Source organism: Solanum lycopersicum, chromosome 7, assembly GCF_036512215.1.
Source record: "Solanum lycopersicum chromosome 7, SLM_r2.1".
Classification (NCBI taxonomy): Eukaryota; Viridiplantae; Streptophyta; class Magnoliopsida; order Solanales; family Solanaceae; genus Solanum; species Solanum lycopersicum.
In genome coordinates, this window is record NC_090806.1 from 47,407,729 (window position 1) to 47,434,920 (window position 27,192).

A 27,192-nucleotide genomic window follows, 5' to 3' on the forward strand; every position below is an offset into this window, starting at 1 on the left:
ACAAGATCGCATTAGTCTCTTCTAGACCCCTATGTAAACGTCTTATCATTATAGTTTATAGGTATTCATAGGTGAGAATTGTCCTTTCACTTTAGAAACCACATACAAGTGAATAAACCATCTACTCAACAAATTATTATAATCATGAGGAACTACTTTCAACCATATAATAATCATAGCATAACATACTTGCGTGCTTCATAATCAATTCAATAGTCTAAGTTTAAGGATGAGGGATACTTGCTATCAACATCACAACCACACATTAGACATAGAATCATTACAACCTAAATAATTCATCATCATAATTGAATTCAAGAATAATTAACCTTCATCGTTCTTGCACTATCATTGCCTTCATACTTCAACTACCAAAGAACACATAGCTAATGCAAAATTAAGGTAAATTCAATAAGTAATACATAGCAATTTCTACTATACACATTCATATGATCATCATCATTCTAAATTACTATAAAGACATAATGAATGTAGGAACGAATAAGAGTTCAAAGAGAAATTGAGTGATCTTCATCAATTGACCATTAATACTTAGTTAAACAATAATAAATGACTATAATTCATCACAATTGATTAATAATTTTGTTTTGAAAAGAGAACCCATGCCTATATTGAAACCCTAGTTTTGGGGAAGTAGAAAATCATCTTTGGAAGGGTTTCTTGGAGAAAGGAATACCAAGAGTGAAAGAAACCATACTTTGTGATGATCTTGCCACGAATTTGAGAGGAAAACCTTCGTGAATTCTTCCTTAAATTGGAACCCTAGTGTTCTTCAATGGAGGTTGAAGTTTGGGGAAGAGAGAAGCTAGAGAGATGTTAGAAATATGTGAGTTTGGGAATTGTGGGAGTTGGATTAGTTTAATTAGGCTTAGGTCCTTATATAGGTCCTTAATTAACTTAATTAGACCTCCCTTAACTCTTAATTAAATAACAAACCAACTAACTAATTAAATTAACTAACTTAAAATGTCACAGGAAAACCAATTTGATCTACAAGACCTCAACCTACGATCTATAGGTCAGTCGACGCCTACTACTTTAACAACCGTCCTGCACAACCGTCGTTCGTGTCAAAGACTATGCATTTTGGTCATTTTTGGAAAATGGATAAGTGTTGAACTATAGAGGCATCGACGCCCTGTCGTCCTACCTACGCCTCGTCACCTGCAATTGTAGTTAGCTACTGCCTCATGTTGCAGAAATGGGCCAAATGTAAGGGTCCTCTCCAAGGAACCTTAGGGTTGTCCTTGGGGAGCGTACCCGGATGTTTATACCCTTAATGTACTCTAATACGTGTTTGAAACCTTTCCACCAAATTTCATCCAATTCCAACTCCTAAAACCCTGTGAAATAGGCTATGGCACACTAACCTCTATTTCACAATTCAACGGACGTCATGGACATTCCTTGACGTCTTGACTCTAAAACTTCCTAAATGGTTTGTATATTATTTTACGTCATAGAACAATGTTACCATCCTTCGACCAACATGTGAGGTTGTAGATTAGGTCGTGGACTTCCGGGGTGTTACAAAACCTATCCAAAATAAACTACGAAAATAATAATTGACAACTTCTACAGACCATATTTATGATTTGTGGTTGCTTTTGCAATTCGAGAAACCCGCTCGTAAATGATAGTGAGTGCACAGTTCTAAGACACTTTTACTGGAAAAGAACTATGATCCGTGGAAGCTTCTGCAACTCATGATCTTTACTCGTAAAAATCAAAACTTTGTGACCCTTATCGGAATCTAAACCACAAACCCATTGTATGGATCATAAAGACTTTCACGGGTTGTACTGCTCACTCGTAAAACTTAAGTTTTTCCAAGTTTATTAATATTGAGTACGACTGTTATTTACGGTTTGTAGATAAAACCACGGTCCATAGAGTGGCTCATAGATGGCCAAAATTTGCCTACAACATTTGTTTTTCAACACATAGACACCAAATCCCATTTTTTCTTAAAAACAACTTCAAACACATCAAATCTACCCAAACACTCTAGAAAACTTATGCAAATCCTAAGTGTCAAGCATCAAAAGTGTCGTAAATCCACGACATATCACTTATCGCAATGATACCATCATTCGACATTCTTTAATCATTATTTCAAAAGTCTTGTTGAGGTCTCTATTTTTTTTATCTCTGCATATATTCAACTCCTCCTTTTATGAGAATCATCCTTTCGTTGTTTGCTTCGTCAATTTATTCTTCATTTTCTGTAGTTTTAGTGACATAAGCAATGACTTTAATCTTTCTTTCCCTGTTGTAGTTTATATGATTTATTCATAAGTTATTAGGCCTTTGTCACGCCTCAAGCCTACACCCTGTGCGGGACTAGATCCAAGAACTATTGCTGGCCCCAAGCGAACCCTTGCCCTGACTTACTTACTCAGCGGAGTTCTATTATTTTAATCTCTCCGCCATCGCCAGGGAAGCGTGTCACGAACAAAAGTACACCCTAGAAATATGAATGTCTTGGGTCATGGACCATACATCAACAAATGGAAAATATCAAAGTCTAATACAATGTCTTGTGAAAAAAGAGGCTAAACATAACTATGTCCTCGAATTAATTGAGGACATACCAAGATTTTCTTAAAAGGATGTTATTTCCAAGCTTGCTTCCAATAGACTCCTCACTTGCCACCTACACCTTTAGAGATAAAAACAACATATGTAATTAGTACATTAATTGCACTAAGTATGGTGACGTGCAATAAAGCTATGCTAAAACGGACATTTGCTTTATAATATGCTTTCATGCTCTTTGATGTAAAAATCACAACATAAGTACAAGAACCACTTTCAAGTCAACATACACACATATAAGACATATCTCAAGTAATCCACAACATGCTCCTTTCAACACTTAGAAACCATATGAACACATATATTTCCTACCAAAGGTCATCCTAAGACTCACTTAAGTAACCTAAGTGATCCTCAAGACTTCCTAAAGTAATATTATTCCATTTTGATCATTAGACTCCCTACCTAGAATTACCCTAAGACTCACCTAAGTTAGACATGAAGAGACCGCCTATACATCTTCTTCAAGCCTACCTAAGCAATCCTCAAAGCTACTCTAGATAAGACCTTGTATTCACTTACATTAACTTAAGTCAACAATGTTCACTTAGACATTTTAAAGACATTCAACAATTAAGGACTTTCACATAATGATCTTGGAGAAGACCTCGGGAACCCTCATCCTAGAATCTTTAAATCCTACTCGTGCCACGTATAGATAGTGTTCCATTCCACTACCTACACGTTATAGAACTTCTCCAACACTAGAATGCATACCACATGATGAGAATAGGCATTTACTGACATAGACCATGCTAGCTAGGCATGGAATCTGGAGTCTATCCTACTCCGAGAGAGGGTGTTATACTTGCCAAGGGTAAAACTAGGACACATCCCATATAGGCATATGGTTAAGGAATATCAAGGGTTTCTTGGTACTCTAGTCTCAACTTAAGTAAAGTCACTACCACAAGCATATTCACTTGATGCTAGCCGTGTTCTCATAGAGTAAAGTCAATCATATAAGGGCATATAAGAAGGTACCATATTTTAGTCACTACCAAATCATAGTACCCCTACCAAGGATGGGTCCACTAGGGGTGACACTCAATGGTGAGGATAGATCAATGACTTTCTTAGATATGGTTTCATGTCATTCCAGTCAATCTATCCCCAGGTCCATCATTCACACCAGAAGGACACCATTACGACTTTCAACTTCAAGGATATCATAACTTTTTTTTTATGTTGAAGGTTCCAAGTTATTGACCTCATTTACATGTTCAAGGTCATATTCTAGTCATACTTAGAAGAGTACCACCTTAGGTCTATCGACCCTAGACTTTCATTCACCATTCATTCATACACATACATGACAAAGGTACTTAAGTCTTCTAAGTCAAGAGTTCACATTCACATAACTTGCATGTATCAAGTAGAGGGATATAATCTACCAATCAAGACACACAACATCACCATTTCATCACATATTCAATAACATTCAAGAAATCCTATAGGGACAACTAAGTTTACCTAACCATATACACTAGCAACACATACAAAGACATCACCATAGTCTACCATAGCCACATATAACCGATTAAAAGAAGTCATGCCTTCTCTTCAAACATACACATATACCACATAATCCTTCACATTGATCACCTACACAGGCTATATCATGATAATATCACAATTCATATAATAATGCCGATAAGGACATGTTCTTCTCAATTATAACACATAAACACCACCACCATAAGTGGACCATACCAATCAATTTAGGCTAATAACAATTCTATACAATGTAAAAGAGGTTAGGTCAACTCACCACCTTTACATCACCAACACCACAATTCCTTAACCTTTTCAATCAATTCACTTCACAAAGTCTCTTACCAATAACCATATACACCATTCCAAACCAACAATCCAACCATACCAATGATCCAACAATAAATAATATGAATATCATCAAATTAAGGCATCCTATATGCAATTATATTATGATCTATATATAATTCAATAGTCCAATAAAATCTACACAAGAATTCACTAATATCAAGTCATGATCAAATCACCCACACTGGAGCCAAAAATAGGAATTCATGAAAAGCATGGGTTCAAGGAATTTTGTTCTTAAATCATTCAATTAACATCAATCATAACATAAAACATTGATTCAAATCCTTTTATGCAAGAACCCATGGCTCGAAGTCAAAATAGAAGTTCATGTTTTGAGAAAGTCTATAAAAAGCATTTGGATATTGACTCCTTGAATGGAAGAGGATTCAAAGATGAAACACCATATCTCAATGAAGAGAATCCACAAAAATGATGAAGAGTCAATGGAGAAATCAAGATCCTAGCCTAAACCTTGCTTCAAGCTTAAATGTAGTCTAGAGAATTATATTTGGGTTCTTGGGTTTTGTTTTTGAATAATGAACTCTAATCTAGATTCTAGGCTTATAAAGTAACTTAAAATACTCAAACCCATAAAATAACCGCCCAATAATTTATTTGGATTCTAGGTGAATTACCCATAATGCCCTCTACCTGGCCGAGACACCTGTAAAAAATTGCAGGTGTCAATCGACAAACACACCAACAGAGCATAGACCAGACGACGGGCCGTACTAACAAGCCATCATTTTGGTCAAAGACTGAACACTTAGGGGATTAAATAGGACAAGTGCCTTTTGATTTTTTATTGTTGTTGTATTTTTTTTTTTAAAAAAATATCTAATAAATTGTAAGGAGAAAATCTAACGAAAAGAAAAAATATAACTGAGTTGGATTTTTTGTTTTATCTAATTAATAAGGAAATGACAAGTAATAAATAATATTTAAAAAAATAAATAAAGACAATGTTGTTAATGTATCAGAGCTATACATTATGCATCCGATTTGTGTTACTTATTAGGAGATTAATGTAATTACAAACTAAAGAGGGATAGATTGTAATTTCATATTAAAACTATGTGATTCCTGAAATTAATCCTTTTTATAATGTAGATTGTGTACTCAAAGTTATTGTGAAGCATGAACTAAAGGCTAAATGATAAATATAGTAACTTTTAGGGCTCGTTTGATGGGAAAGATTAAAAATAATAGTGATGAGATAAAAAAAAATTATATTGTTTGATTATCATGTTTGAGATAATTTATCTCACCATTTATATCATAGTGATGCAATAAGTTATCCTATATACACGGTAAGATAAGTTATCCCATGATACCTAACCATGATAACTTATTTCCAACTAAAAGTAGTAAATTACTAGTCTTAATGGGTTATCGGTTTAGCCAACATTAAAAACCAATACCAAACCGATAACCCAATAACTTATTTGATAAAATTATTAAAAATCATTAACCCAATAACAATAAACCAATAACACTTTTATTGATTTGATTTAGTGATCGATTCGATTTTTGCACACACCTAATTGAAACCCCACTATTAACTATTAATAATCGTTTCTCTTTTCTTTTATTACAAAAATAGATATATGTTGTGATATTTTCCTCTTGTATCATCCCAAATAAATCGCGGAAGTTGGCGGGAAATAATTCTCCGGGGTAGTCTTGTTTGCTGTCAATGTCGACGGTTCCAGAAATAAGGTCACTCTTTGTGTCACTAGCATCTGAACTGAAGTCCATAAGTCCGGCGACCGGAAATGAAGCTCCGAATATGGACCTCACTATCACAAATCTCAACCGTTCGCTTAACCTCTCTGAAACAGTTCCTAGAGTTAGGGTTTTGGACACTGCCCTTTCCGTTATGTGCTTCACATCATCCCAGGTCATATCTCATCACAACAAAAGAAGAAGATAATTATGATTTTTCTTTTTCTCCTCATTTGAGATGTTTCTGCAATTTTGTGATTACCTTTAGGTCTTTAACTGTACAATCGAGTACTTGGTGAAGACGTTTGCTACAGTGCTATCTTCTTCAATTGAATGCAAGGTTCTTAGAACTGCTGACGGGGAGGTTCTGCAAATTGGTGGATTGATTTCTGGTCAGGATTGTACCAGAATAGTTGAATCTTGTGCAGTTCTGCAGAAACTTGGAAGATCTCAACGTAATTGTCTTTTTTCAACTATGCTTGTTTTAGGTTTCTGGCGATATTTTCTATTTAAAAGCTGCTTACTTTGTGTAGAGAGGATGCTAAATGAAGAAATTTCATGTATACCTCTAGATGAAGCCTTGTACGTTTAGAATGGATAGGTTGATCTAAGATTAAATGGAAGGAAATTGTCGCTAAAGACTTGTAATTTCTTGAATCCATCAAGACTTAGCAAAATATAGGACATAATAGGAGAAAAAGATGTGCGTAGGTGGTACAATTAGTTGTGATTAAGGTTTAGTCATGTCAGTACGTTTACTTAGGTCCTATGTTCTGTAGGGTCTTTCTTTCATGTCAGAAAGTTGGTTTTCAGGTCAACATAATCTGTAGAAGCATAGAAATACAAAAAAGATGTTAACGAGTTCGTAGAATTTCCATATCTGCTTTCCCGTTGATTGTAGTCTTTGCTAATTATAGTTGAACTTATTTATTGAAATGTTTGGCATGTTATTTGTTATTCCAGCAGATCTTTCTCCAATCATCTTGTATGCTGCTGTGAGGGTGGCAGTACTAGCATCAAAAGTTCACTATTCACTGAAATTGCCTCCTATGCTTGACGTAAGATCCATTGATGGAAGACACTGTGCTTTGCTGAAACAGGTACATTGTCAAAAGGAAATTAACATTGAGAGTGGAAAAATTCCGCTAAGGTTGGTTAAAGCAGCTTTTCTATTATTCATGGATTTGTTATTTCTGTATCCTCTATTTGGAACCTACTAGGTTGTTGGCCTACCTTTAGTTCTTATATTGGATCATATTTGGAATTCCATGTCATCCAATTACTGCACTTTTTCTTGTAGTTCTGATTAAACATGCTTAATGTTGCATCATGTCTCTGAGAAGTCTCTGGAGACAAAAGACAGCTTGAACTAAAATTAGAAAAAGAACAGTACTCTTGATTGCCCTTTTTTTGTTTCCTGGACTGATATGCATATCAATTTTTTATATCAAAAAAATGAGAATAGATTACATTTGGCTTTGAGGCAATATAGTTTAATGTGACAAGAGAAATGACAGTGTTGGTTTCCTGACTTAGTAAATGGGAAATGCTATTTTACAAATGCTATCTGTGTCCTTCATGATAAATATGCTAATGAGATTGCATAAACTAATATGTTAATTACATGAATTTTAATCTTGTCAACATGTGCACCCGATTCATATGAGTTGCTTCTCAATTGTTTTGGTGTGAACCATCTAATGAATCACTTTTTCCATAATAGTTTGCTTTGCTCGCAGGTTGCTCTCATGGCAACTAGATCACATGCTTCTGAAGTATGATGTATCGCAAATTTTGCAAGAGGTCATTAAGAGACCTTTCCTTTGTTTAGAAATGGAATTTCGTAAGAGGAAAGAGTGGCGTTCAATTGTCATATGTTTGGTACATTCTCCTGTCATGTTTACTGAGACTAGATCCCTGTTGCATAACTGGTTTCTACTGACGTAAGTCCCCACACCTGTTTTTCTTTTCTTCTTTCCTGCTGTAAGTAACCAGTAAGGCTTCTGTACTGATAACTCCAGTAATTTCTAAAAGCTTTTTATGCGATATGACTGCTTATATATTTTGTACTGCACTATAAATTTTTATCTAATTCATCATTTTCTTCTCAGATTTTTCTATTGAAGGATAACATTATGGCTCTATGTTAATATACTACTTGAAAACTCTAAGAAATTTGAAAGATTGCCCTGTTATTCTATCTTTTGGGTTCCTCATTCTTGCACTATTGTTTTGCAGGGGTTTGGCTTCTATTCTAGAGCTTCATGTTAAGCTGGTCTCCCTAGTGCTAGATATTATTTCCAGACCGATGTGGTGGGGCATATCAATGGACATTGGATCAAAACTTCCATTTTCTTATTCTTACTTTCCATGCAAGAAGCAGATTTTGAGGATTTTGACTGGACCTTTGTCCTTGGAATCTTTGGAGTTTCTAGTTGATGAAGTTTGCAAGCCAGTTGAAGCATTTTCAAATAAAGCTGTGAACATTGCCAAAGTAAATCAGAGTTCTATTTGGTAAGTTTTTGTTTCATGACGTTTCACACAATTAGTTTGCACTGTCTGAGTTTATGGCTAATATGGTACTCTCTCTGCTATTTATTTCAGGGCAATTACAGTAACTTTCCCTTCTTGGTTCATTTTCGCTTCTATTTTACTCTTCTCAGAAAAGAGTTTGAGGGACAAGTACAGCTCAGCATGCATATATGGAGAAGGTAATCTTAACAATTCACAGGACGTTAATGCTCCTTTGCTTGCTACTGCTGCAAAGTTCATAGCATGGAGTTTGAACCCTACTGGTGGATCCTACTTGGAACTTTTAGTTGATAATCTGACCAAATTTTCCAATATATGGACTATTAAGAAGTTTGGCTCTGATGAAGGCAACGAGACAACTCTTTGTCGTAACAAGGAAGTCAGGGGATCTCTGTCCTTTAAGAAGGAAATGGTGAATATCCTGGATTCCAATTGCCAAGAACTTGCTTTCTGGATTAAAGAATTTCAGGACATGTACAATGGGCACTCAAACAAAGTAAATGAAAGCCTTGCTCTAGATAAAGAACGAACACCAGGTGTTAGTGTACAAAAGAACATGTTGTTTAGGAGGATACCAATAGGCATCTTGTTCGGATGCTTGAATCATATAAATGATGCTGAATGTGAACTGCTTTTGCATTATGGTGCAACTGGTACCCTCATGCAATTAACTGGAGCACAACCTGGAATGAAGGATAAGAAATCTAACCATGAACGGCAAAAAGGTTTGATTGCATGGGCGGAGACATACACAGGAAAAGAGGCTACAGCAGGAGCTCGTATTGTCTTTGACATAACTGATGCAAGTGAAAGTATATCAGCTTCTATGTTTGAAACTGAGGAATGTGGACTCAATTTTGTGTGTGACGTGAAACTAAAGGTTGGGAGATATCTAGTCAAGTGTGTGAAAAGGCTACTCCAACTCACACTAGAGAAAAACAGCATACAGCTGAACATGAAGGATCTCTATGACAGAATGATCAGGTGGAGAAATCAAGGGCGCGATGTTTTTCAAAATGATAGGGAATTGGTTGATATAATAGATGCCTGTGCTTCAGCAGCCTTTTGAAGACCCTGTACAACAGCAATCAAATGTGCAAAACTGAAAAGGCATGGGCCTTAGGAAGTTGTTTTGGTGGCATGGTTCTGCTTTGTAAAAGTATTTTCCTCAAGTAAGCAATCTTTTTTTTTTCAAAGTTATGTTGATAGTTCTACATTGTATATAGGTCTTCTGTGCTGATGTCCATTTTTTACTGACATAATGCAAGTTTGTCTACCCATGAAATTCTTATATATCTTACTATTGACAGTTCTCTCTGAATGCCATCACATGTCATCTTTTTGTATTGTCCATAACTGGAGTTTCGAGCTGTCCTATATCTCCTGATCAGAGGGGTACTTAGAATTTGAACGTAACAGGCGCACCCTTATCTTTATTGTGACTAGCAATAAAGTTCGGAAGGAATATCCTTGATAAACTTATGATTGATAGCAAAGTTCCAAAAAAAAGGGGTTAAAAAATTAGAATGAGGGATTTTTTTTCCATTTGTTCAAGGTTAACGGGGAGACTAAAGATAGGTTTTGAAATTTCGGGCTTTTGGTGGGAGTGATTTAATCAAAAAGTACGGTTGAAGTGGAGACTAAAGAATTTTTAAAAAGAGTAACAGAACAAATAAAACCATGTGGGCTTATAAATTGTAAAGAAGACTTAATAATTATGCTAGAGATGTGCAAAAGAAAAAAGGTTTAGAAATTAGAATGAGTAAAGAAAGGTTAACAGGGAGACTAAAGAATAGGTTTTGAATTTGGAGCTTTTGGGAAGGAGGGATTTAATCAAAATGTAGGGAGAGAGTGAGGACTAAAGAGGAAAACAGAAGCGAAAAAAATAAATAAAACTATGTGGGTTTAAAATTTGTGAAGAAGCAGGCTTTCCGCTAAAAAATATAGCAAGTGGTGTCATCGAGATATGATCTTGGGGCGCGCACTCGCGAAGAGAGCCCAAGGGGCATTTCGACCAGCTCCCCCAATAACAGATATGTATGGGTGTTGATTTGTAAATGTCTATATGTGATTAGATATGATTCTGTAGGATTTAAATTGCCCTAACAAAATCATATTTAATATGCTATCGAATAGGTTAGGATATTAGAATCATTGCTTGATTCTCAAATCTCAAATCTCCAGAATCAAGGTATCTGATTGCTAGTTATTTTATTTTTCTATACTATAGATTTGCATCTCTATGGATGAATAAAATTGTACAATTTTGATACCAAAATTTACATGGTATTAGAGCAAGGTTACTCTTCTAACTAAAACAACAGTGACTGGGCTACGTCCCCCAGCGAAATCAACAGAAGCTGAGAGTTCTATTAACAAAATTCTGACAGAGACAACCATGAGCCGTGGTGTGATTTTTGCAAAAAATACGGGCACACTCGTAAGACTTTCTGGAATCGCCAGCTGGAACAAAAGGATTGCCGACAACCATGGCCAGGCCTTTCAATGTACCAACAAAGAACTAGGGCGTCGATCTTCTCTAGGAATGCGACCTTCACTAAGGAACAAGTAGAGCTACTGCACAAATTTCTCCAAGTTCTCCCGCCTCAACTCCAAACTAGTAAATCTGATCCTTCTACTCCGACTTTCTTTTTCCCAAACAGGTAATGTTCCATCCATTGTTGTGCGTATAGATTCAACTAGTATAAGTCCTTGGTCATCACATGACATGGAATTTCCATTTTTTCTCAACTTACACTTTAGCAGGAAATAGAAAAATCAAAGTTGCTAATGGTTCCTTCTCAACAATTGCTTGAAAAGGGATAGGCAACTAACCCCTCTTTTGATCCTTTTTGACGTCCTTCATGTTCCAAAATTGTCTCATAATCTTGTCTATCAACAAATTGACTAAAAACCTTAATTGTCGTGCTATCTTTGACTCTATTTCATGCGTATTTTAGGATAAGGTCTTGAGGAGAACGATTGACAATGCTATAGAGAGTTTGAAGGTCTCTATTTTCTTGAAATCGGGGACAGTTTAGTAAATTTCAATTCAGCTTATTTGAACTCTATTCAAGTTGATAAATAGTCATGTTATGACGATATAGACTTGGTCGTCCTATTTTTCATTATTTGAAACTCTTGTTACCTGTAGTTGTTTATGAATAAAACTACATCCTCTTTCCGTGTGAATTTTATGAAATGGCTAAACACAGACATTCATCTTTTTCCACCAAAAAATACCATGCCACAAAACCCGTTAAGTTAATCCATAGCGATGTTTGGATTTGGGTATAGTGTATTTGTACATGTTCATGATCACAATAGGAGTCAACTTGATCCACGTGATAAAATGTGTTTTTGTTGGCTATGCCCCTAATCAAAAGGGATACAAGTGTTATGACCCCATTACTAGGAAGGTTATTGTCACAATGGATTTCACCTTTTTTGAATCTCAATTATTTTTTGGAACTCATCTTCAGGGAAGAAACGATTCAATGGATAGTAAGGATTCTAGAAACCTCACATATGAGAAACAAAAGGATCTAGGTTTTATTATGATAGATACGGGAGATGGTACTTTTGGTAATAACAACCTTGATAAGGTAAAAGATCCCAACTTACATAATGAAAATAAGGAAATTGAGACAATAGAACCTTCTCTCATACAATTAATGACAAGGATAGGGAAAAACAAAGGAATTACAGGTTTACATGAGAAGAAACTAGAATCAAGAAAAAGAGACTAAGGACGCTCATTAGAACCAACAGTCCACTCCGCAAGATCTTTTACTAATATACAAGGTAATTCTCCGAAACCTAATTCTGATTTGCCCCTTGTTATTTTAGACATTGATCTTCCAATTGCTAAACGTAAAGTGATAAGAAAAATCACAAACCATCCATGGCAAATTTTGTGTCATATAGAAACTTGTCTCCTTCCTATATAGCTTTTCTTTTTCAATTTTTCGGAATGGAGATACCCAAAAATGTGTCGGGATGCTTTAAATGTTCCTAAATGGAAAGAGGCAATTCTAGTGGAGATGAATGCTCCAAAGAGAAATGAGACTTGGGAAATGGTGTAACTACCATGTGGAAAGAAAATAGTGGGCCGGAAATGGGTGTTACCATCAAATTTAAATTAGATGGGTCCTTGGAGAGGTATAAAGCTTGTTTGGTAGCAAAAGGTTTCACTCAGACCTATGAGATTGACTATCTTGAGATTTTCGCTCCAGTTGCCAAGTTGAATTCTATCAAGGTTCTTCTGACCATTGTTGCCTATTTTGATTGGCCCCGTCAACAACTAGACGTGAAAAATGCATTCTTTAACGAAAAATTTGAAAAAGTCTACATGGGTCATCCTCTGAGTTTTGATGGAAGGCATGAAACTAGAGTGTGCCAGCTAAAGAAATCTCTCTACAGGCTCAAACAATTTCCTAGAGCTTGGTTTGAGAGGTTTACTCAGTTTGTAAAGAAACAAGGATACACTTAAGGGCAATAGATTATACCTTGTTCATTCAACACTCTCTTGAAGGAAAAAAAACTATCTTGATAGTGTATGTTGATGATATCTTACTTGTAGGAGATGACTTGCTTGAAATGAGCACTTTAAAGAAACAATTAGCCTCAAAATTTGCGATCAAAGATTTATGTAGTAGATCTTATAAAAGAGACAGGCATGAGTGGTTGTCGTCCAGTTGAAACACCTACTGATCTGAATAGAAAATTCGGAAATGAAGAAGGAAATTCAATTGACCAAAGTTAATATAAGAGACTAGTGGAAAAGTTGATCTACTTATCACACACTCAACCTGATATAGTTTTTGCTATAAGCTTACTGAGTTAATTTATGCACTCTCCGAAGGAAGAGAACCAAGAAGCGGTGTACATGATCTGAAAAGTTCACTAGGGAAAGGATTGCCTTTCAGAATTATCAAGATAGAGTCACTGAAAGCTTTACAGATGTAGATGTAGATTGGGCAGGTTCTACTAGTGATAGGAGGTCTACATCAAGATATTGTACTTTTATCTAGGGAAATCTCATGACTTGGAGTAAAAATCAGAATGTTGTAGCCTGTAGCAGTGCTGAAGTTGAATGCCTATCTATGGCCCATGGAGAAATCTTGTAAGCAAGTTAGGCATGAAAGATATTTACATGCCAACTTGAGGGGGAGTGTTGATCTGTAAATATCTAAGTGTGGTTAGATATGATTTTGTAGGATTTAAATTGATCTAACAAAATCATATTTGATATGCTATTGAATAGGTTAAGATATTAGAATATTCACAAATCTCTATGTGATTGCTAGCTAGTTTATTTTTCTATACTATGAATTTGCATCTTTATGGATGAATAAATTGTAGAATTTTGGTACCAAAACTTACATTGGGGTTTTCTTTTAAATCTATGATAGTTATGCAAGGTATATACACATATATACAAAAAAAATTCTGAGATTAATGGTGCACGTGGACCCCCTCCTAATAGGGTAGGTCCGCCTCTGCTTTGGGGAGTAAATAATTTTTTAAGATTAAAGGAACCCGCCTCTTCCTGGAAAACAATAGATGTTGACCAACTTGAGACATAAATGATCTTTACGATATGAAATTGATATTGGCATCCATTTTAATGAATCAAGTGAACGTGTAGGACTTAAATAATAAGGCAAACACAAAAGGATGCAAAGCTCTAGAAATAAGCTAACCTATTGACACAGTTGTGGTCTGTGGACAATAAAGTTATTACAAAGAAAAATGGAAGTTAGCTCCCTTACAACTCGCGTCATTTCACAAGAAGCTTTACTCCTCTCCCGACCTGGTTTCAGCCATTCGGTGGTGGACAGTGACCTACAAATTAATTGTGTACATATATATACATGGAACTTATTTGTATGGATACTTAAAGTCATAGTGACATATGGTATACAAGATGCTGTACAACTTGTTCAATCGATAATGGACAACTTTTGTGGAACTTATGAAATTAAAGCTTGCGGCGAAGCAAGGATAATTACAAAGCTTTGCCCTCTGTAATCCGAGTACCTGTAATGAAATGAGACGTTGCCCCATTAGTTTCCTATAAAAATCTTGCCACTTTCAGATGCACATAGCTTCCACAGCTAGTTTCTTAGAGGTATTTGGACATGGATCCACTCCAAAGACCCCAGGCACTACATTTAGTGAACAAGATTGTTGTCTAATGCAGTTCTGCAGTATCCCATATTAAATTTAAGAGGAAGTACAAATGAACGGGTTAATGACACTTTCAGATTAGCCAATGATGATAAATGAATGAGATCAATACAATGTTAAAACTCATGCTTTTTAGGAACAAGCTAAAATACAGAAGTTTGAATGACCATCAGAAAATAGAAGCCATCAGTCTGCCGGAAAACCTTTAATCCTTGGTTTAAATGAAGTCTAGATACTTGTAAGTTATAATGCGAATAGGAATGGACAATACCTTTTCAAATGCATCATTGGACTTATTAGCATGGCAGCTACCTTTGTAATAGTTTCCACAAGTTCCATGTGGTAATCCGTAACTTGCAAACTGTATGTCTGAGATTTTCAGCTCATCTGAGCACTGTAAATGAGCTTTTTTAGTTGCAAACTATTAGATTTCCCTGGCGTTGCCATCTGCCAACTTTTAAGATTTTGTTGGCCTTCAACAATATCAGCACAAACTCTGGTTGTTGATCGTCTAGCCAAAGCAATTCCTTCTGGCTCACCTCCCCATTCTTCAAATATTACCAACAGATTCCCTCTTGGTTTCAACCATGGTCGCGGGACATGATACCTGAAATTAATAGTTAAATAATTATAGTTGTATTTTCTTTCAAACAAGAAGCTGAAGTTATATTATCATATTTTTCATCAAAAGTTATAATATCATATTTCTTCAAGCTTCTTGTGTTTCCCTTTTCTTCCCTTAGCACCTTGTTTGAAATACGATTGTGTTAGGGTATATTTGACTTTTAAGCAGTATATCTTAAGGAATAAGAGACACAAAATGTCTCTCTCATCTCTTTCTGGTTGACTTCTGCTCTTTATAGGGTGAGATAGTCATGTGAAACTTTCCCCCAAAATTTGGACTACTACACGAAATAAAAAAGAGAAAATTGCCATAAAGGCTGGACTTTAGATAATCCCTTAGACCCTTACCATCTTTGAGAAGGCATCTCGCAGTTGGTCTGACACTGTCTCACTGTAGAGTCCTGCATAATTGCATTCACCACAGTCGCCGCTTGCTATGTATCCAGGCCAGTGGCGACCTATGCCTTCGCCATTTATCCATATTTGACCTTTTCCCATACTTCCCATATCCGAAGCTAGCGGGTCATTTCCTTCAGGTGCATCAAATGTAGCCTGGAAAAGGTATTTGTGCTACAGCATGATTTTGAGGATAAGAACATGTAAAAGTCTTCTTCTTACAAGGACCCTGTATTACAGGATGTTTGCACCAGTGATAATCTTACCTTGTACCAAGTGAAGGGCTGCTTTTGAGCCAGCAACAAATCCTTGACCCATTTAACGGAGGAACTCCCACTTAAAGTGGGAAGACTTAACATTTCACCGTTCATACCAACCTGCAAAAATAGAAAATCACTAGGTTTTATTGATATTGAGTGACAAAAATCTTGTCCTCATGGTTCCTTTTTTTATTTTGTTTTAAAAATGTTCCAGGAAATAATCCTGGAAGTGTTGTATACCAAATATGAAACACATGCCCCCCCCGGGGGGGGGGGGGTCAAGACCTAAACCCCTGGCATACATACGCTAATAATAAGCTATCTAAGCAAAACACACTTTCCTAGGGCTATACATATCAATGTACATCTAAGTAACAAAAGTTGGCTTTGTCATATTTTACCCTGACACTAGGCATGGTTGCAATTAATCTTCAAGGGGAACCAAAAATAGACACAGAATAAAACATTGAATAGACTTAATAGATGCATATGTCCTTTAGCTTTGTTTCTCTCCTCAAACATTACACACGCAAAGCTTCTTGTTATCTTCTTAAATCAAGCTTGGGAATCTAGACTGACCCCTTGGTAAATTAGAGTAATAGAAGTAGTTAGCAAACCTTGTATGCCCATTTTTTGTTTTGTCAAATCTCTTGTACCCTCATTGAGACCACTTAATTTGACTGGACCAAGAATTCCGGCGTTCCACGTCTCAAAATGCAATCCAACATTCTGGATTGGACTTACATCACATAAGAGTAGAATTACAATTGCTAATTCTAGAGAACAGAGAAACAGGATGTAGAAAACTCACTGGGAGACCAATAGTAACACAGCATAGAAATCTTATTTATAGCAGTTCTTAGTTTCACATTGCCACTATATGTCAACTTTGGGTTCTCCATTCCTCCATAAACGGCTCTTACCACATGGGAAAATATAAACACCAAATGGTGATAAGAATAGACGTTATAGATGCATTTATCAACAACACCATTCTGCCATGTTGTCCAATAGGCTGCAGGTCCATGTACCTGATAGTTGGCCATTGATGAAGACGTGCAAGGCGTGACCAGCAGACATAACAGTTAGAAGAGGTTACTTTTCATTCTTTAGAAATCTTTCATCAGATGCTTTACTTACACTGGAGGAAGCACACAGAACGATTATTGTCGATATGCAAGTAGCAAGTGAAATTGGAACATGATTTAAGAAAGGTAAAGATATAAAAATACTTGCTCTTTTGCGTACCATAAATAGTCTGAGGAATCTCTAGTAACATTTATCTGCTCCCATAGTCCACTGCTTGAAAGTGTATCACCATCATCAGCAGAGGGAGTCTCTTCCGTGTATGACTCCCAAGATTTTTACACCACCAATAGTTGTCATCTTCATCTGAGAGCTTTGGGAGCTAATCTGCAGCAATTCACAGAGGATGTAAAAAATTTTGGTCCTGAATGTTCATATATTTTTCAAATACGTTTATTGTGACTGCTTTTTTGAATATATTAATCTGTCCCTAGATGGTATGATGTTTTTTAGGTTAGAAACCGAATATCTACAATACTAAAAAAGTGGTTTTTTTTAAGGTTGAGAAAGGGATCCTGTTTCATTACCCTAGCAGCGTTGTAGACAGCAGTTCTGCAATCAGGAAGAATGCTGATGGACCATGGAGGCAGGTCATATTGCATATTCTGTAAAGTGACTTTAACTGAAAAAGTTGGGTCAAAGTTGGACAAAAATGCTGCACAAACGCGAGATTTTGAGCTATACACGTGAGCCTGTGTTGAATGTCAACAGGTAGATCAGTTTTCAAAGAAATCAAGATGTTGAATTTATCTAGGAAATTAGGATTGTCTACATCAGTAACCTCTTGATTTTTTCCGAGCCAAGTGACTTTTGCATAGGATGAAACCAAGGCTGGTTCAAGAGCTTTATAGCTTTATGCAAGTCTCTCATGTGCCCATACTTTGGTTCATTCAGTAGCCCTGTTACACCATAGAGCTAGTCAAGCATGTAACAGTTACTGCTTGCTAGAAAAAAATTCGTGCCTTTTCTTTTGGTTGCACAGATGATTATAAAATGTGAGAGTACATAATTCTTTTACTTGCTTAGTTGTGTTTCTGTTTCATACCATATTCATCCAATGGAGCATCATAATCATAACTAGTGGCAATGAAACGGCCTGCAGTTGTCCGGCCAAAATTTGTTCCCCCGTGATACTGCAGCCAAGACGATATAAATATATAAAAAAACATACAGAAATTCTATCAGTTATAAAATCCTCTAACTGATAAGTTTGCATCAAATAAAATGATAAACTAACCATGTAATAGTTGAAGAATGAACCACTATTCTGTATAAACCTTGCAACTGTAAATGCCATATCTTCAGCAGGTCGCCGGACCACCAAATTTTGTATACCTGAGCATAGTAGGACAGAAAGATTGATAAAAGATTCAACTGAACAGAAGCAGTTCCAGTCATACAGTTGAATTCATGGAATTTACCAGGCAGTCCAGACTTCTGTCCAAATTTTAGGTTTGTAGGGTTTATTAGGTTTAAAATTTTCATAGTAGAAACCATTGGAAGTATCTATCTGTAGCAAGGAAAAGAAAAAAGGTATTGAAAGAAAGACCAATTGAGCCAAAATACTGTCAAGAAATATAGATGATTAAGAGAAGGTGAAAATAGCTTACAACAGGATCAGGGGCATCTCAGCAGCCCATTTTGCATAAAGTCCATACTCATTTTCCATCTGTTGCCACATTTCATAAAGTACCAAACTTGCTTTTAAAACATGATTTTCAAGTAGGGCATAGGCTCAGAAAAATTAGGAAAAACAACAACCATGTATTGAAATGACTACACCTCAGTCAGTCCCAATTAAGTAGTGGCAAATCGGAAACCATGAATTGAAGTAGATACAGAAACGACAAGCTATAAACAATATTTTCAAACCTGTGCCATAATAATTGGTCCTCCTTGAGGTTCAAACAAATTCTCTGACTTCATCATGTTGACAATTTTCTCAACAAATCCTTGCATAGCAACCTTCATCATAGTCAAACCAGTAAACATAAACAGAAACAAAACAAGTTACAAACCTTAAAAGGTTGATTATCTGCTCTAAATTCCATTCCTGGCACACATTTTAACCAAACAGGAAAACCCCTGCACCAAAAAAACAAGATTATAAAAACAGAAAGAAATTTCAACTCAAAAATAAATAAATTATATAGTTGAGTAGATTTTTACCCAAAATTCCATTCTGCACATATGTAAGGGCCAATCCGGAGATTGAGATAAAGTCCAGCTTGTTGTACTAGTTTGATGAATTTAACCAGATCATACCTTCCCTCAAAATTAAACTGAAAAACAGGAATGAGTTAAAAAGAAAAATGTAAAGTTGAAGAGCGAGTAGTTTTGGCCTAAAATTCCTCAGTAAGTTCATTTTGATCCTTCCATACAACATGAAGGACTAAATAAATCGTCTACGCTCTTAAAAAAAATAATTTTAGCCCAAAACTCTTAAAAGAGATGAAAACATTTACTTTTCCTGGTGAAGGCTCATGCCCATTCCAGAACACGTAAGTCTCAATAACATCTAAGCCTCCATCTTTAGCCTTTTGTATAAGATCAGGCCACATCTGCAATGACCATTTCAGTAAAAAAGATTTTGAGACATGAAAAAAGTAATAATGACAAGCAAAAATTCATGACAACTACTCTATATTTTAGAAGATAACTTTTAGACCAAACAAACCAAAAATTAGACATATTTATTGGTCAAGAAGAAAATATAGAAAATGATACTACTACTTTATTTGTTTATAGGGATAATGCCCAAGTACCCCCTCAACCTATGTCTGAAATCTCAGAGACACACTTATACTATACTAAGATCCTATTACCCCTGAACTTATTTTATTAATAATTTTTTACCCCTTTTCGACCTACGTGGCACTATCTTGTGGGTCCAACGATGGTTGATTTTTTTTTCAAACTAGTGCCACATAGGCCAAAAAGGGGTAAAAAAATTACTTATAAAATAAGTTCAGGAGGGTAATAGGACCTTAGTATAGTATAAGTGTGTCTCTGGAATTTCGGAATAGGTTGAGTGGGTACTTGTGCATTTTTCCTTGTTTATATTTATTCATTTTGATTCAGTGTAGGAGAGTCAAACTAACTAAATTTCGTTAGTGAATTCAAACATACAAGCTTCATATTTTTGGAATATTACATAAAAAGTATCATACGTCAGTATAGTTAACTATTCAAAATATTTTTAAAAAAAGTTGTGATTAAAAAAATATATTAGTATCATACCTCGGGAGTGCTTCTTGGATAGTGAATAGAACCACAAATGAGAATTCTTCTCTTCCCATTGATTACTATGGCTCTATCATCATACGTGGCACTACCTCTCACTGAGGAAGAAACCAATGAAAAAAAAATAATACAAAGAGCAATAGTGACACAATTATTCTCATCATTTTACACACACAAAAATAAAGAGGAAGAAAGATTATTCTTAGATTTATATATATATATATATGCATGTAGGTTTTAAAGGCACTTTTTTGTGTTTTTAGGAAAATGAGGAACGGAAGCTTTGGTTATCCAAATGAAGTATCTTAAAAATATGTTTTATTTTTATTTTTTTGGTAATTTTATGATTTAAGTAAACGCTGTTTTGGAATATAATGAACATATTCCATGTTTTATTATTTTATTTTATTATAATAGAAGTGGTAATGTTGCTCTTATTTTTCTTTATATAGGCATGCATGTTTATCTCACAAAGAAAAAGAAATTTGTAGTTCTTATTATACTTAAAAAAAATGTGAGAAAAATATTTGATGTTGCTAAGTCTAAATTAGACGTGAAAGACTTCTAAAGGGGAGTGATATTTTTATTGAAATTGAAATGTTTGTCGCCAGAAAGTTAAAATAAGTATGTATCATTTTGACAATTTTATTCTTTTAACTTTCATACTTTTTTAATTAAAAATGAAAAAAAATCAATTTATCTTTAAATAAAAAGTGTATTGTAGATTTTTTAAATATCCAATCAAATTCTGACAATTTAGCATTATCCTTTGTTTTAATTCGTAGCTAGTTAGACCACCTTTTTTTTAATGTCCTCAAAACATAAGCAAGCTCGTTTCGAAAGACGCTTTAATTCGAGTAAATTACTCATAAAGTACTACGACTCTAATTGGGTTCTTCCCAACAAATTAATGTCATGCCATATCATTGTTTTAAAAGAAACTTTTCTATGATTTCTACCGATAAATTAAAATAAATCACTAATTGTATAAAAAATTATTTGAAAAAGGTAACAATACAAAAAAAAATGATTATAGCCATTTTAAAAATAAAATCATCATCATCATCCATCTCTAGATTTACTAGTCCTTTCCATCCTCAACTAATATTTGCATTGATTATTACTTATATATATCAAAGAAGGAGACAAATAGAAAGTGTAAAAATAATGACAAAAAATAAATAAAATGCCGTAGGAACACAGTTCTACGAAATCTCTTATCATATCCATTTTAGACATGATTATCTATAAAACTCTTTATGATATTTTCTATAAGAGTTATTTTCTTTATTTATATATTTTATGAAAAATCACTATCAACATGCAAATATGATAATATAAAACATAAATATCATTATTTCAACAATAGAAAATATGATTTATGACAAAAATATACACTTTAAGAAATCAAATTTGATGCTCTTACGATTTTACACCCGCATCTCATGCACCACAAATTATAAGGCGCTACACCTTTTATTTGTGTTTCTAAACATTTTTAATATGCCTATCCTAAGATTCACCCCGAAACATTTCCCAAAAAATGTCTTTAAACACACTGTTTTATATCCATGATTTTTCTGTTTGCTTTTGTGGAGGAGTTATGATCCCATAGGGCAATCGCAAGAGTATAAAATGATGAAAAATTTATAGTGATGCAAGCTACTACTATGATACAAATTTCATGTGCGTAAAAAGATGAAAAATGGAAGAAAGGGATAAAGAGATTTAACAATTATTTCCTCCATTCACAATTATTTAATTTCTCGGGGTAAGATTATGTACTTTATCAAGGAAAAATTTAATACAAGGTGTAATTTAATTAATATAAACCTATTATAGCAAGAATATTAAAAGTTTACATAACTTTCAATTGAACAAAATGGAGTAATTATTAAGAGAAGAATTGAAAAAAAATAACTAATTATTTCTAAATTGTTTAAATTGACAATTAATCTTAAACATCTATTTTTAATTACCTACCAAATATTTGTAAACGGAAGGAGTAAATATGATATTGAGTGACCAACTTTTATTTCCCTGTTGCTTGCTTTTTATGCTGATTACAATAATAGAAACAAAAAAAAAGAACCAACCACAAGGGTTGATATTTGTGAATGCAAGACGTGCAAGAAAAATAAACAAAACTTTTGAAGCAAAAGTAACTATATCAATTATGATGTATACGGAAATGGAAAAAGATAAAAAAGGGAAGTATTTAAATATAGATGTGTATCATAAAAGTCACTTTTTTTTTTGCATTACATAAAAATAACTTAATTATAATTATAATATTGACTTAAAAATTACCTTTTATCGGATGGAATTTAGAGGTGTATAAAATCGAATTAAAAATCGAATCAAATCATAAATTAAGTCAATCCGAAAAAAATTTGATCAGTGATTTGATTTGATTTGGTTTGATATTGGGATAAAACACCCGGCCATATTTGGGTTGGGTTAGTTTTAACTAAAAAAATTCAACCCGAGTTCAAACCAACCCGACATTATATATGTTATTTTAAAATTTATTTTGCACATAAAAATATTTACTTTGATATAATTTTAAAATATTTCTTATACTATTTCATAGTTTTATCTTTTTAATATATTATTTCAAATTTAAAACTTAGAATTCAGAATGGTCCAATAAAGATTATAGTTCCTAGATATTGATAATTATTATAAAACTTAAATTAAAATTAAATTAATACTAATGCAAAAAAGAAAATCAATTCAACACTAAGAATGACAATAATATTGAATATTTGTTCTTTAGTTTTACATTGGTTTAGATAATTAAAATACATAATCTAGTTTTAATTTTTCTAGAATATTTAGTAATGTAACTAATACTTATTAAACTTATTTTAGCATGATTTAGTACTTTTAAATTACGATCATTTTCATTATAAATTTACAATATTTATTTTATATGATGATTTCATTATTATTTTTAATTGAATATTTCTGTGTCATCAATACTGATCTCATATTTTGTTTATTTTTTTAAGAAACACCTTAGATAATTTTATTTTAGTTGGACCAAAGAAATATTTGAAGCACAAGTTAATTATATGTTTGTATGCGAACGTTATCGAAAAAGTTTGAGGTTTATTATTTGTTTGATTTATAAATTTAAGAATTTGACATAATGATTTGATTTGATATTTGAAAATCCGAACTAACCCGAGGTTAAAAAAACTAAAAAATCGAATACTATTAATTTGATTTGATTTATAAATTTAAAATTTTTAAATAAATAATTTGATTTCATACTTAAAAAATCCGAACCACCTATACTAAAGGTGACATGACAGGCAAATAAGAAAAATTCTGATGCATTTTCACTATATTTGTGCATTTTAAGTACATATAGGTGTAGTTGAATAATTTTTATATAATAAAAGAAATGACTTAATCATATGTGCTTATATTCGAGAACTCTTTCTTTAAAATTATTGAATCACTAGTAAATGGACTCGCTTAGAATATTTTTTTAAAAAAATTTATCAAAATAATTTTTTTCTTTATATTTTGATGTTATAATATTTAATATAAATTTATTTTTAAGAGTATAGAGGTTATTCAATTGTAATTTATCATTATTTTTATTTTTTTTAAAAAATTAATTACAAATTATAACACTATTTTCTCCTACTTTACATAATCTCATTTTACAAATTAGTTTATTTTTATCTGTTATATGTTTGGTTACATAGTGTCTTTAATTAGAAGTCAAATAAATATTTTTCTTAATTTTCTTTCTTTGCAAATTTCATTAGTATAACACTACCAATTACTTTCAAAATATTAAATATTTATTAAAAAGGGACTAAAAACTAAAGTATACAATTATGTACCTTAGTTACTACTATATAGCAATAGTTTTTTTTTTTCAAAACTAAAATTTATTGTTAAAAATAAAACCTAGAAATAGTTAGCCACGCTTAGTTCATATTTCTTTGATTTTCTCCAATTATTTTGCCATTTTCTTATATTTATTATATATTCTCTCTCATAAAGAAGTTTTTTTTTAATAAAAATAGAATTCTCTTTCTACTCATATTGTTAAAACATGAATACTGACAATGTTTGAATTCTAATTCAACACAATAGACGATGAGACACATTAGGTATTTGAACGAATAACGATTGAATTGAGTTTTTACGCGATTATTTTAGTACATTTGTGATTTTGTTTCTCCATATAATCGTTTTTCTTGAAATCTATATTAGGTCTTTTTGGTATTTATTCATTGGTTTAAATTGTATGTTTTTGTGGTTAGGCATAAAATTCATATGCTTTGGTAAATGGTCTGGCACAAAGATTGACTAGTTTCAGTTCTTGAATAAACAAGAAATATTATTAATCGATTTTGAAATATTATTAGGTTTAATTGATAGTGAACATGACGCAGTTGATGCGGTGAAAATGGCATTCTGTAGCATGTTTTTATAAACACCATTATTTATCATTTATTTTTTTTATATAAATCCCAAATTTCTTGAATATTATTTTGGTAAAAGACTAGATGTAGTTGATAGTATATTTGGTGTAGGTTATTTGATGTTATTGATAGTGTATATTGATTGTTAATAAACACAAAAATTTGGGATAATTTTTTCTGCTAGTGTAATTGTATATTTTATGACCTATTTAAACATCAACTAATGTGATATTTTTTTGGTTCATCTATCGGGATAGTAATCTTCTTATATAATTGATATATTTAGGTGGTATATAAACACCAACTTTTATGATAGTTTTTTGGTTCATTTATTGGTGTATTTGTGATGTATATTCTGGAAGAATCAATATATTTAGGTCGTATACAAACACCAACTTTCATGGTAGTTTTTTGGTTCATCTATTAGTGTATTTGTGGTGTATCCTGGTAGAATTGTTAGTTTAGTTTTTTGGTTCATCTATTGATTTATATAGTGTATTTTCTGGAGTAATTGATATATTTAAGGTCATATATACTTACCAACTAGCATGGTAGTTTCTTGGTTCATCTATTAGTGTATTTGACGCTTTCACCTATTGCTATATTTTATTGTGCATTTGGATTGTTCAAAATTATTTCAGAGATTGATTAACAATAAATTGTAATCTAACATAGGTAAGTACATGAATTACAATATGAGATTTCTTGTAGTCATACAGGTATTGCTATAAGATACAAAAATAAACACCGCAAAATTATTATTCATCCTATTAAAGTTATAAGAACTTTTAAAGTACTTATTCAATCTCAATTGATCCAATGCCTTACAAAAACACTTATATATTCCATCACATATAATGCCTTACAAAAACACTTATATATTCCATCACATATTATGGAAGAGATAGTGTTACCACCAATTGCAAGAAAACAACAAGGCAGACCACCAAATAATGATTGCAAGAAGAAATTAAATAAAGAAAAATTCAAAAGGTGTTAAGTCACTCATAGTAAATGTGGCACAATATAGTAAATCGTGGTACAACAGGGCATAACAAAAAAGACTTGCCCCAAATTTGTATCTCAAAATTTGCAATTGGTATTTTTTTTCTTAGTTTTGTTTTGAAAAAGTATGCATTTGAATCTTTTAGTTTTTTTATTGAAATTCAGATTTTTAATGAATGTTAAGTACAATTTAATCCATATTTGGTTAATTAGCTAATTCATAATAAGGGTCAATTCATAATAATGGTGTAATTACTGTTATAACATTGGTGATCGATTGCGTGTTGATTTACTACATTAAGATTTTTAAAAAATAAAAATATGATATAACTGTTCAAATTTATTGGGTGGTATAAAATGGAGGAATTGTTTGTATTATATAATATTAGGGGATGACCTTAAAAGAAAAGATAGAAATGGCGAAAGCATTAAACCAATGAGAAAAAAAGGAATGGTGAAAATGATGAATATGAACGGAGGATAGAAAGACAAAAACAATTACAATTTCTCTCCAAATAAAACTACATAGGAAATAATGAAATATTTAGAATGAATAAATTGTTGAAAAAGTAAAAAGATTTTACTTTACATTCATTAAATCAAAAAGGAAGAAAATCAATTAATATCATTCAAAAAGCAGTTTGTACAAACAAAACTATAAATGGGAGACAAATAAGGGGTATAATCCCATAAATACCATAAATAGGAGAGAAAAAAAATAGAAATTTATATAATTAAATTAATTTAAAAATTAATTATTCTACTATGTATGTAATTTATAAAATATGTTTATTTATAGTTCAATAGAAGTATGTGCATATATTGTTACTTAAAAGTTTTAAGTAGTATATTATTGTAATTTTCTCTTTAAAAACGTGCGCGTATATATATATATATATATGTATGTATGTATATATACTCGTAATAAGAGTAGAGATTTCATAATCATACGATATATCACTAAGTAATATGTACTCGTTATGTGTTTCAAAATTAAAATGCAATCTTTCAAAATCTAAATTTCATATGTAATATAGTACAATTAAAGGATCCTTGAAAAGGATGAGTGAGAAATAAGAGATAATGGGAAAAAAAATAGTATTTTGGTGTGGGAGAATAATCATTATTGTGTATTATGCAACTGAAATTAATTACTAGTTTTAATTCTATTATTTGATTTTTTACTCCTATTTATATTAACATTATTATGACAA

The 27,192-nt window shown here is 32.9% G+C and overlaps 1 protein-coding gene and 1 pseudogene across 5 annotated transcripts; one reads left to right on the forward strand and one right to left on the reverse strand.

Annotated features, from left to right (window-relative positions):
• Positions 1-6,064: 6,064 nt before the first annotated feature.
• On the forward strand, positions 6,065-18,296 carry LOC101246446 (uncharacterized). Of its 5 annotated transcripts, none has more exons than XR_003247454.2 (7): positions 6,065-6,364; positions 6,458-6,644; positions 7,153-7,339; positions 7,929-8,132; positions 8,428-8,703; positions 8,794-9,893; positions 17,780-18,296. XR_003247454.2 is itself a non-coding variant. In XM_004243717.5 (6 exons), the coding sequence occupies exons 1-6, from the start codon at positions 6,161-6,163 to the stop codon at positions 9,788-9,790; spliced, it is 2,055 nt and encodes a 684-aa protein (XP_004243765.1). In that variant the 5' UTR covers positions 6,065-6,160; the 3' UTR covers positions 9,791-10,042. The 5 variants fall into 5 exon arrangements, 2 of the variants coding, with proteins under 2 accessions (XP_004243765.1, XP_010324070.1); XR_011210687.1 differs by lacking the exon at positions 17,780-18,296 and adding an exon at positions 11,112-15,408; XR_011210688.1 differs by having other exon boundaries at positions 6,084-6,364; positions 7,156-7,339.
• LOC101263334 (beta-galactosidase-like) lies at positions 14,412-20,687 on the reverse strand (annotated as a pseudogene).
• Positions 20,688-27,192: the final 6,505 nt, after the last annotated feature.

Excerpts from the sequence above, each read along its gene's own strand:
- LOC101246446 (XM_004243717.5), top strand. The coding sequence starts at position 6,161 with ATGTCGACGGTTCCAGAAATAAGGTCACTCTTTGTGTCACTAGCATCT. Across the intron at positions 6,365-6,457 it reads TGTGCTTCACATCATCCCAG|GTCTTTAACTGTACAATCGA; the intron begins GTCATATCTCAT and ends GATTACCTTTAG. Across the intron at positions 7,340-7,928 it reads AGTGGAAAAATTCCGCTAAG|GTTGCTCTCATGGCAACTAG; the intron begins GTTGGTTAAAGC and ends CTTTGCTCGCAG.